The sequence below is a fragment of the Bidens hawaiensis genome, unplaced genomic scaffold (genome assembly GCF_021521415.1).
Source record: "Bidens hawaiensis isolate Kalapana, Puna unplaced genomic scaffold, B.hawaiensis_p1.1 tig00051441_1, whole genome shotgun sequence".
NCBI lineage: Eukaryota > Viridiplantae > Streptophyta > Magnoliopsida > Asterales > Asteraceae > Bidens > Bidens hawaiensis.
The window spans coordinates 31,000-44,290 of record NW_027499227.1 but is presented as its reverse complement, the minus strand read 5'-3'; the positions used below and the strand labels follow the sequence as shown (position 1 = coordinate 44,290).

The 13,291-nt window shown below is 36.8% G+C and overlaps 1 protein-coding gene across 1 annotated transcript; it reads right to left on the bottom strand.

Annotated features, from left to right (window-relative positions):
• Positions 1-371: 371 nt before the first annotated feature.
• On the bottom strand, positions 372-9,684 carry LOC143599049 (PI-PLC X domain-containing protein At5g67130-like). The gene is made up of 8 exons (XM_077077110.1): positions 9,577-9,684; positions 9,369-9,491; positions 1,672-1,794; positions 1,458-1,556; positions 1,070-1,373; positions 686-909; positions 532-618; positions 372-451 (listed from the first exon to the last, which is right to left on the bottom strand). Exons 1-8 carry the CDS (start codon positions 9,667-9,669, stop codon positions 425-427), a joined length of 1,080 nt encoding a protein of 359 aa, XP_076933225.1. The 5' UTR covers positions 9,670-9,684; the 3' UTR covers positions 372-424.
• Positions 9,685-13,291: the final 3,607 nt, after the last annotated feature.

Below are 13,291 nucleotides of genomic sequence, written 5' to 3'. Positions count from 1 at the left end.
CTTATGTAAAGTGTAATTACCACCTTTAAACAAAAATTAGTAGTACTTAAATGAACATATATAGCAAAAAGTACGATTATTATCAACTTTTATTTGTTAACAATAGCTATTTGTAAAAAAATTACTAATACGTTTTTACCAACCCCGTATAAACAATATTGTATTTTGTAGATGAAAATGGTAAATACCATTTTAGTAATTCACCAATTATTCAGTTGAAAACATAATTTATGAATATAAATTGGTCTTTGATCGGACTAAATTATCAAAAAATAAAAAAAAATAAAAAGAAAAGGCTAGACAAAAATACATTTTTTAATTTCTTTCTTCAATGTCCAGGTTCCGATGTAAAGAACATACATGTTATGTGTCACAAAACTTACTAATAGAAACTATTTTAAATATTATTTTGTCCCCAAAAACTTCAGGGTGTACAACTTCCACCTCCAGGCTGCAAAATAAGAAAACAAACCTCAGTATCTTTCTTAACATTTAGGTAAACAAACATTTTAAATCGAACATTTAACTTACCACCCACGAATGTATGTCGTTGCATCCACATAGACGCTCGCCATTCAGCAAATCAGTGGCCTGAAACGTTCCTCCGCCTTCGCTTCTCTGATAATAATTAAACAATATCTCATCAAACATAAACAAACTGCTACAACAAGATTTAGTTTGGTACCTTGTAGAAGTCAACCGCAAGAAAGTTTGCCCAACGATTGCCCGAATCACTGTAGCAAGTCTTGGTCATGTCCAAAAGGCCACCATTATTTTGACCGCATGCCAACACCTTGAGTGGAAGTGTACGAAAGTAGTTCATTAAAACAAGTGATTTTGTTGTATCATTCATTGAAGACGACTCTCCCCTGTTTGGACACTCCCCTGCCTTCATTCCACCATCACCATCTACAATCAACTCAAAAGATAAATAAAACGTTTGTACAAAAATATTTGAGTGACTGTTGTGACATCAGCTTCAAAACAGTTACCACCAACAAGCCACACATAAGCTCCATACGGTTTTTGTTTGAAACGTTTATAAATAAAAAAGTGGATAGAAACTAACATTGGTTTTCGACCATGTAGTTCCACTGGTACGCGATTCCTTCACTTTCTTCCTTGGATTTAACCGAGCCAAAAACAAGTAATCTTTGGTTGTTAGCCACCATGTCCCGAACCAAAGGCCAGTCTTGACCGCTTTTTGGCATACTGGTCACTGGAAACCAGTATTTCTTCAAACCCGCGTTTGAAAAAACATTCGTCAGACCGTTAGGTGCTTCTACATAGTCTTCAAGTATGATAGTCACTATTTCCTTAGGATTTGCGGATAAAAATGCTTCAATTTCCTTCAAAGTATCAATAGCCGGCACCTATTACATGAACAGCTTGCATCAAGTAAAGAAAGATACCATAAACTCATAATAAATGGCTAATTGCTTAATTGGATAACTTACAAATTTAGTATAATCATGACATTGTCCACCAAATGAATGGCACAACCATATGGTCTCTTCATAGTCGTATGTGTCAAGCATCAATGCACGAACCCCATTCTTTAGAATATGATAACAAGAAAGTAACATGCTGATAATCAATCTCTCTTCTTTTGTAACAAATTTGGATATATAAATGTTATAAACAGTGAAATGATTTGAATGAGAAACATACATTTAGTTGTTGAGTGACACTGTCTTCTTGATTCGTTGGGGTAAGACGTGGGGTCCCGTCATCGATTGCAAAGGCGTTATGTGTTGTCAAGAAAGAGTATTTGTTGAATGGTAGAGAATCATTCTGTTTTTTAAACAAAGTTGAATTTAATTGGTTACTTTTCATGCTATGTAGAGTAGACTTGGGCATAAAACCCAGTTTTGGACCCGACCTGGTGTACGTGGCCCACGAGTACAAAATATGTTTTAGTTCCTCAGAGAAACCGTGCCCGAAACTGGATTAGATACCATGTAATATACTAAATACTAAATATAATCAATAGTCTTTGCATTCCTCGCAAGCTAAGGGCGGGACATGACCTGTAGCTTGGATCGTAGAAACAAAAACCTTTGCGTAGATAGGGGCTTTGTGAAGACATCAGCAACCTGATCATTTGTGGATATGAAACGAACATTTTAGCTTACCACATGCTACCTTTTCTTGCACAATGTGGAAGTCCACCTCAACATGTTTTGTGCGGGCATGAAAAACAAGATTTTTGGAAAGATACGTGGCATCCAAATTATCACACCAAAGTGTAGGAGCCACCTTGGTGGAGATATCGAGTTCATTCAAAAGAGCTTAAAGCCTTGTCAGCTCAGAAACAATGTCAGCAAGAGCTTTATACTCGGATACAGTAGATAATCGTGAAACAGTACGTTGTTTTCTTGCCGTCCATGATATTAGTTTAGATCCCAAGTAAATGGCATATCCCCCGGTCAACGATCATCTGGGTCACCAGCCCAGTCAGCATCAGAATAGGTTTGAAAGGTGGCGACATGCTATTTCTCCAAGATGCATCCGTGAGGGCTTGAAAAGAGAATCTGAGTCATGACGAATTAAAAGACCAAAATTGGAAGTGCCTTGGAGGTAACGTAATATTCTTTTGACGACAGACCAATGATTTTCAGTTGGCGCATGCATGAACTGACAAACTTTGTTCACAGCAAATGTACCCCGTCGTGACAATGTTACATATTGAAGTGCACCAACTGTTTGACGATTCTTAACCGGATCAGCAGTTAGTGGACTATCATTAAGACTCAGTGGTTGAGAAGCACTCATGGGAGAGGATACTGTTAGGATTAAACGCACACACGAAACCGAACACGACACGAAAGCAATAAACGAACACGAGGATTTAACGTGGTTCGGTCTAAACTGACCTACGTCCACGGGTGGCAACTAGGTATATCTTTATTGAGTGACCAAATATTACAAGTACATAATGTTGTTTATATAGAGACTGAACTAGGGTTAGTAAATTATTATGCAAGAAATCTAAACCGGGCCGGGCTTGGGCCCAACCGCCCACACCCGTCTCCTCTTTTGACTTCATATAATAAACCGGGCCAACAAGGCCTACGAACCCAACAATCTCCCACTCGGAGGCCTTGAGTACTCTCGTCTGCACTCCTGATTGTACTTCTGTAATCTGAACATTAAACTTCTTCTAGTTGCCACCGCCTTCTCATCAATTAACCTGTAGGCCCGTTGAAGCTCCCCGGAGCTCCAACACGTCAGTCATGGCTGAAACTGCCCCTGACCCGTTCTCTGTCCCTACCGGCTCCCACTGTAACGAACTACCGGATCCTGAGATAACCTGAGAACAAACACTCTCCATATTCAGCAAGTAATTTATTGGAGAGACTTTTACAGCTGGAATACTGGTTTTCTTAATCCACTGTCGACCTGGAACTGTAACTGAAACACGACCTGTGCTCCCACTGTCACGATGTCCCCCAACTGATTTAACCTTCCTAGCTCGTTCATCCTGAATCTTCACTTTGGCTCTGGGTTTGTTACTTGCAAAACGAACCTTCTTCTGCCCACGAGATTCTGTGAACCGGACTTTGTCTTTCACCAAAACTGGATCCACTCCTTTCGGTGACATATCGACCATATACAACGAACCCATTTTCTTGCCACGAGCAACCACGAGATTCCCTTTGACTACTTTCCACTGCCCATTCCCGAACTTAAAATCGTGCCCTTGGTCATCCAACTGCCCAACTGAAATCAAACGTTTCTTCAAACTTGGAATAACCCTCACGTCTTTCAAAGTCCAAGAAGTACCGGCTGAAGTTATCAAATCAACGTCTCCCATACCCGTAACCTCTAAAATATCATCATTAGCTAGTCGAACCTTTCCAAAATCCCCAAATTTAAGATTCTTCATCGTTTCACTACAGTGAGTGGCATGAAACGATGCACCAGAATCCATCACCCAAGCATCAACGCTACTCTCAACACTACAAACCAAAGCCTCATCACTACTGACCCCGTCATCTGTGTCGTCTTCTGTAACGTTCACCTCTTTCTTACCATTCGGACACTGATTCCTGAAGTGTCCTTTCTCTTTACAACCCCAACATTCAATATCCTTACGAGTCTTAGACTGACTCCTCTTCCTGCTCCCACTGCCTCGCTGTTTTCCCCTACCTCTACCTTCTGTGACTAGCATATTGCCTGATGATTCACCTGAACTTCTGCGTCTTGAATCTTCTCCCAGAATCAGATCTCGAATCCCATCGAAAGTAATATTTGTAGACGAACTACAAACTGCAGTCACTGTTTGCGACCAACTGTCGGGCAAAGAGGATAATAACAAGAGGCCTTGAACTTCATCATCAAACTTAATGTCAACCGACACTAAGCGGGACAAGATCGAATTAAGATTATTGATATGAGTTGTAACTGACCCACCCTCTTTCATTCTTGTTGTCACTAGCTCTCGGATAAGATAGACTTTATTCGCTGCCGAAGGCTTCTCATACATGTTGGATAGCGCCTCCATCATACCACGTGCTGTGGTTTCTTTCATGATGTTAAACGCCACATCTTCCGACAACGACAAAGTAATACAAGCCCTAGCTTTCTTGTCTAACTTCTTCCAATCTGCTTCTGACAACTTTTCTGGTTTTTCATCCTCAAGCACTACATCCAAGTCTTTCTGACAAAGTAGTGCCTCAATCTGCATCTTCCACCAACCGAACTTCTGTCCGTCTAACTTCTGTATCGAAACCTTTCCGTCTTCTGCCATGACAATGACTAAAATGAAAAACTAGATAAAACACAGACAAACACGCAATGGCACGAGCCTGAACTTAATGACTGTTCTACTGAACTCTGTTAAACAATCAACCTATTTATACGCAGCGGAATATCGAACTGAAAATCAGAAACTGAAATTTTAAACTGAAACGATAAAACCTGTCAAGCGCGGTTGACACTGGTTCACTGCTTCTTTAATGCTTCTTCTGACTTGACAACTGTTCTTCAACAAAAATAGGATCTTGATTTGTTGTCTTAACTCGTTCTTGCTTAACCAAAAAATGTGTTTCTATATCTTGGTCAAATAGCAAAACGAAAAAAAAAGAAAAAATAAAAATAATCTTATTTCTCTTTGGTCTTCTACCACGAATAACAAGGAAGAAAAGGAAGTAATCTTTCACTTTTCCATGAATGTCATGGCTCACAAGTCCCAAGAAAATAATAGCATATCTTTTCACTATTTTCTTCGCGAACAGCACCCAGGACCAAATAAATCGAAACCCACTGCCTTCCACTTCAGATCTAATCGTATCTGCTAAGTGGCGGCGAACTGCGGTTGATAGCGGCGGAACACGGTGGTGATGCGTTGCTCGACTTAACCCTAGTCGTGATCGTCGGGCTGGGTTTAGCAGCGGCGAAACAGCGGCGGCGGCGTATACCCTAACGACAATCGGAAAACCGTAGCAGCGGCGGAACCCTAGCGCAGTAGGGTGGCGGCGGCTGGATGGTTTGGCGGCGACTCGGCTGGTTCAACGTGTTCTTCGTGTGATCCGAACCTAAGCTCTGATACCACTTGTTAGGATTAAACGCACACACGAAACCGAACACGACACGAAAGCAATAAACGAACACGAGGATTTAACGTGGTTCGGTCTAAACTGACCTACGTCCACGGGTGGCAACTAGGTATATCTTTATTGAGTGACCAAATATTACAAGTACATAATGTTGTTTATATAGAGACTGAACTAGGGTTAGTAAATTATTATGCAAGAAATCTAAACCGGGCCGGGCTTGGGCCCGACCGCCCACACCCGTCTCCTCTTTTGACTTCATATAATAAACCGGGCCAACAAGGCCTACGAACCCAACAGATACCGGTTTGCAATTGGTCATGACGGCTTTATGTAGTAGTTCCAGGATGTACTTTCTTTGAGAGAGCAGAATGTTCTTTCCAATAGGCACGATTTCAATACCCAAAAAATAAGCTAGATGCCTGAGATTCTTAACAGCAAAGGTGGTGTTAAGTTGATAAATAATTCTGTTAATCGCTGCATTATTATTGCTAGTGACAATGATATCGTCCACATAGACCAGAACATAAACAAGTGTGCCTTGAGATTTAAGGATGAATAGTGATGGATCTGTCTTTGAGCTATAAAATCCAAGTTGTTGTAGTGCCATAGACAAACGATGAAACCAGGCTCTTGGAGCCTGTTTTAAACCATATAAGGATTTATGAAGCTTGCACACATGAGTAGGTTTAGCTTGATCAACAAAGCCCTGTGGTTGACGTACGTACACAGTTTGGGTCAAGTCACCATAAGAAAGGCATTCTGAACGTCTAACTGCTGAGAGACCAACCCTTTGTAATTACAAGGGAAAGAATCACTCGAATAGTAGTTGATTTTATTATTGGACTAAAAGTCACATGAAAGTCAATTCCGGCTCATTGTTTGAAACCTTTAGCCACTAATTGTGCCTTGTGTCGAGTAATTTTTCCATTTTGGTCTCATTTTAACATGTACACCCACTTACAATTAATTATATTAGCGTGTTTAACAGGAGGAACTACAGACCATGTTCCATTCTTGACAAGCGCATTAAATTCCTCAGTCATAGCCTATCGCCACTCAGGGGATCAGTTAGCAACGGTAAATGTGGTTGGTTCAAGAACAGATGAGGAAAAAGTGGTGGTATGATAGGCTGCTGGATTGTATCTGTTAGTTGACTTAGGATTAGGACATAGGTGTGATGGATGGGTACGCGAAATAGGGGATGGTGGTGGCGTAGGACTATTTGGGCTGGTTTGAGGACTGTTTGGATCAATGTGAGGGCTGTCAGGGCTGTTTGGAGGACTGCCAAGGCTAGTCTGAGAGCTACTTGGGCGTTTTGAGAGCTGTTTGGGCTGTTTTGAGAGCTGGTTGGGCTGTTTTGAGGGTTATTTGTTGGAGAGTTCGTAACAGATGTGGGGGTTGGAGATGGGGTTTGAGAGACAGGAAACAAGGGAGGAGAAGGGAAGGCAGATACATAAGGATTGTGATTGGGTATGTTGATTGATTTAGAAGTATGTTTAAAGGGAAAGACGTCCTTAATAAAACGGACGTGACGGACAATGTAGATTCGTTTGGTGGTTAAGTCGAAGCACCAATATCCATGGTGAATCAGACTGTATCCGAGAAATACACATTGTGTGGATCTGAAAGCCATTTTATGATGATTGTAAGGTCATAGGTAAGTGAAACATTGGCATCCAAACGTACGAAGAAAAGTGTAATCGGGCCTCCTTTTGAATAAGATTTCAAATGGAGATTTGTGAGAAGAGACATGAGAGGGCATACGATTAATTAGACAAACTGTCGTTTCAAAAGCAAATTGCCAAAAACGTTGTGGAGCATGAGTGAGCAAGAATGGTGAGGCCTGTCTCCCCAACGTGGCGGTTGCGACGCCAACTCTTCCATTTTGCTCACTAGTGTGGGGGCAGGAGTGTCTATGGATGATGCCAAGTGATGAGAAGAATGGATTAAGATTGCGAAAAACCCACCTCCCCATCAGTTTGAATCGTTTTTAGTTTAGTGTTGAATTGGCATTCAGCCACTGTGACGAAATTTTTGAACATGGAATACATATCAGATTTATGAGCTAAAGGATTAAACCACATATAACGTGGATAGTGATCAACACATAGCAGAAAAAACCTACAACCAAAGGATAAAGATGGTGCAGGCCCCCAAACATCACAGTAAATTAAATCCAAAATGTTACTACAAAAATTTGAATCATGTAAAGTCTGTTTTAGATGATTTTCCCATCGGACAAGAACTACATAATGATGAGAAAGTGTTTTATTAGACATAGGTAAAGAACAAGTAGAAATAATGGAATTAAAGACACGTTTATGTGGATGGCTAAGTCTTTGATGCCAAACAGTGGGAGATGCTGTAGTCGCCGTAAAGACAGCCTTTGGAATTGCTTTCATATGCATTGATACCAAATCAGAATGTATATGATTTGGTAATTGATTGTGCTTATTATTATTGAGATATAATTAGAAGAGGCTCTATATATAGAGTTTAATATTGCACTTACATACAATGTAATATACTAAATACTAAATATAATCAATAGTTTTAACAAGCCTAGCCAAAACATTTTAGTTATTTTAGTCCAGTCCAGAAAGCATAGTTGATTGAGCCCAGCCCAGGAAATTCATTTTGAATATGTTGGGATTGGGCCCCTTTGGGTTGAAAAGATTGACCTAATCCACTTGTTGACTTTTGTTTTAAATTCGGTGATTCAATTTGTGGCCTTTAACCATAACACGTTACACGTAACAGAAGACTCCAAATTTATGATAATAACATCCCATTTAATTTTAGAATAAATGCAGAAAAATTATTTTGATTCGGTTTTGCTCTAATATTCTCCTTAAAAATAACTAGCTTTCAAAAAAAAAAAAAAAATCTTATCTTAATCTTAAATATAAACGAAACCTTTAAAATTTCTCTAGTTGCTTCCTATATCTTCTCATGCCACTAGATTGTTTTATTTGTACATAGAGACTTCTCACGCATTTGACCCGAATTTACGGGTATGGGTCTTACCAAACCCAGATAACCCTTAAACGGGTTATAACATCTCATTATATTAAAAATTAATCTCACCAAATATTTGATATAAAAATCTTATAAAATAGGGATATACTAAAAATTAACAATCCAATTTATTTTAAAAAAAATATTATTTATAATTAAGAAAAAATTTTACAGTAAAACAAATAAGAGGGTCATGAGTCTTTTCAAACCCAAATAGCTTTTAAACGGGTTATAGCATTTCATATATTTGTGAAACCTTTTTATCATAAAACTCTATATATATTATTAACTTTCTTACAATAAATAAAATTAAAATTATATATATATATATATTAAAAACAAAAAAAGAAAACAATCTCATAATACGGGCATAAAACCTAGTATGTACTATATATGATAATTCAAGTTTTTTTATTGATTACATACATTATATATTTACATCTAGCAAATGAATTTGATGAGAATAATGATATGATTTAGGTGTAACTTGATATTTTAATTAAACTTTATAAAAAAAAATATTGGTTTCCCGAAACAGTAGTGAAGTTTTGACTTTGCATCATGTAGTAAGTAGAACGGACTTAACTATGGTTATTCATCCTAGTAATTAACGTGAGTCACGTGCCAATTACTTTGTCTCAATCAAACAGCCATTCATCGCTACGTTCATACGAAACGATACTTGCCGGCAAAATACACATCATATTTGAACTCTACATATCGGTTTCACACTCGAGCACACAGTATATCGAGTTTATTAGAAACTGAAAGAGAGATATATAGACTGACCAACAGACTGAATACGGGTGTCGCGGTTGATCGAACACATTTGGAGCCTGCATATCTTTGAGGACACGATAAACAATAAAGTCCGGTCTCGCAATCTCCGTCTGCTTCACAATCATCCCCTAACTAGACCGAATTAAAGTCATTTCAGTTTCACTTATATATATATATATTATTGAATATCAACCAAATGAATAATTTATGGACGTACCTTGCATGTTCCGTTGGAGCAAGCAGCAGCGATCGATATGAACATCAATGGAGCGACGAACAAAAACGATGTAATGGTTCTACGTGACTCCATATTAATCGACTGCCGACGCTAGCTCAACGAAGAATTTGATATGAAACTGATAGAAGGCAGTGATAGAATGTGATATTAAGGTATTGATTTATAGGGAAGAAGAGGAGAATCCAAATGGGAAATGAGGAATATGGAAGGATATTCTTTAATTTTCTAGTTGAGAAAAAACCCAATAAAGCAACATTAATAAATTGTCTGAAAGGTATTTATTAATCCAGCCTTTTCTTGTATATTTGTTATAAATTGATTATATTTGTTATTATACAGAAAAATATAAGGACTTAAGGAGAATAGAAAATGGTTTTAAAAATAAATATATTGTACGATGTAGCAATAAGGTTAAAGTTAATGGTTTAGAGAAGTAACTGCTTTTCAAAAAAGTTTTAAAAATAAATATATTATACGATGTAGTGTGAACCATGCATAAGGTGACCACTTTGTGACAGTGTTGTCGAAAGCAATCCTACCCACACGACACGCAGTGGTTGGTAAACAATTACTAATTTTTTAATTTTATATTTTAACGGTCAATTTTTATTAAATGGATGCTATATACAAACACTTCTTTATGGTGTATATACAAGCATATATGACTCGTGTATGTCTCTATAACTCGTATAGGCCAAGTGTGACTCTAAATGTATGAAGGGGATAAATATGCAGCCTTTTGAAGTTTATACGTCATGTATATGATTATAATGCTCATAGACACAACTTTTGGTACTGTTAATTTCATAAAAATGTACATCTTAAAATGTCTTGGGGCTTTAACGCACCCAAATTAAGTTTCGGTGACTTTTCAGCGCAAAATGAAAAGAACTATGTTTGCTTTTTCTTTTTATGAAATTAATCACTTAAATCAATTTAATAGTTCTTAATTATATTAATTATTACTTATAATATATATATATATATATATATATATGAATCGAGTAAAGTAATTATATATACAAGTTGAGTAATTATGTAATTATATCATATATAATATAATTACATAATTACTCTACTTAATTATCACAATTAGCACGTTAATTTCATTTGTACGTTAATTTCCCTATATGTATGTATGTATATTTATATTATGGTGAGGGTCCTAATAAAACATTTTAAAATTGAGAATTTTGAGAATTATTTTGATACACAAAAAAATATTTAAAAAAAATTATAAATGAAAAAAAAAATGAAAATTTTAAAAAAGTAAAATAATCAAAATTTTTTATTTTTCATCCCGGTTTCATAAAAAAACCCTAATTATACACATATGTATATTTTTATTTAACCTCGATATACATAATGTACACATATGCACATTATCATTTATCTTAATTGTACATATATGTATAATTTTGCTAAACTGATATTTTTAAATTTTTTTTATGAACCCGGGATGAATAAATAATTTTTTTTTTTGCTTTTTTTATTTTCACATTTTTTTTATTATTTTTTTAAAAAAGAGTTTTTTTTTTTTTATGGTTCAAAATGATTTTCAAAGTTCTCAATTTCAAAATGGTTCTCACATGATCCCTATCCTACACACACACACAGGGTCAGGGTGGAGTTATAATAAGAAGCAAAGTGCGTCTAAAAAGTGTAAGTAATAATCTGGTATGTTAGATTTGATGATCTGATGGTCTAGATGGAAAGTGTGTTTTATAGACAGTGTGTTTTATTTTAATACTTATTTTATAACACTCTAGGGGCATAACTGTCCAGTGTGTTATATTATATATGGAAACCTTATCAATCTATAATTATCATTTTTTAATTCAAATTTAAAAACACATCACCAAGAACATACAAAATATATAACAGTGTGTTTTGAATCAAAATAAGCAAAGTTTAAAAAAAACATCATATTTTAATCCAAATTTAAAACACAACACCAAGAACACCAAAAACGAAAACACACTTTCATTAACAAAAACACACCAGTATTAAACACACAATAACTATATATTCAGATTACAAAAAAGAGATTAACCAAAACACAACGATCTGAGCAACCGATGATGTCTTTAATGTTCTTCAATGTTTTTTTTGCCGGCAACGACGTTTGATTGGCCGAGAAGAAATGCATAATGTATTGTACACACACAAACACGATTTATCTTCCTTTTTTCAACCACTAGTTACCACACCACTACCTCCACGTCCTGCCATCACCACCACTGTCGGTAAAACACCATCCATAATTTTGCTAAACGAAAAATCGGTCCGCCATAAACCACCACCAATCCCTACCAAAAACCAACTTCGCAACCGGTTTTCACCACTTTCGTTGCCCAAAACAAATCTAACCACAATGGTTGAATTGAAATTAAAAAGTACCGATTGCCGTCTTTTGGCATCCTCCGCTGTCACCACGGCATCTCTACAATCAAATCATTTTCCTCCGACAAATCAGATCTAGATGGAATCCGTCACATGGAAAACGAGATAGCGTCTCTTTGTTGCCGCCTCCCCCCCCCCCCCCACCGACATCGCCGTAGTGGTTTTTTGAGATCTGGGCAGACGAACTCGTTGTTGCCATCGGATAGCCGCTGTCCTCACTGCCATTGCAGTGGTTCATGGGTTTTGTTTTCTGATTCTTGTCACGGCTACCTCGTAACGGTTTCGGAAAATGTTATGGCAATACCGATGTGGGATTGATTAGAATACAGAGTAAGCATGTTGGAGGGTGAACTGGGTCGATAATGTATATGACAATAACAGCATGCCGACGGTGAATGGGTTTGAATCGGAGACGATGAGATGGATATGAATTTGATTGACTTAAGTGTTTGAAAGGAATAATAATAATCAGTAAAATTATTTCCTAAAATAATTGAAAACAAAATGAACCATCCTACCCTTATAAGTTATAGATCATCCAATGGTTCATATTGTTTCTTACATTTTTTAGAAAAAAACCACTTCTTATTATAACCTTGCTCTATATATATATAGGGGTGAGTTAACATACAATAATTGCTTAACGTACATTAGGTACACGAAAACTTTCAAGGTTAAAAAAACCAACACGTTCAAGTCAAATTCGAAACCCTAAAACGTTCAAATTTAAACCCTAAAACATACAAGGTAAAAACCTGATATTTTTCAAGGTTAAAACTAAAACGTTCAAGCTTCAAACCTAAAACGTTCAAGTTTCAAACCTAATACTTTCTAGGTTAAAAACTCATTATGCTCATATCAAAATTTGATTCGATGAAGATGTGTTTAATTGGATTAAATTGATGATTAATTGGATCAATTTCAAGGTTACTTGATCAATTGGCTTCAACAATTTCATATTCAATTGGTTTTGATCAATTGACTAAAATACAGAAACCTGTGAACAATGATTAGAGAGTCATCGATGGTCGTGACGGAAGGGACGATGCTCACGATGGTAGACAGTGGTCGCGACAGTGGACGGCGGGGACTTTGACGGGACGACAGAGGCGGTGGACGATGAACAGTTCGCGTAGTTGTGATTTTTGGGTTAACGTGTTTTTTAAATCAAGGGTTTTAGAGTGTTGCGTACGTAATGTATAATAAGGGATTATTGTATTGGATCCTACATATATATATATGTAGGAGAAGGTTAACGTATAAATTATTCTATGATGTAATTAAATAATTA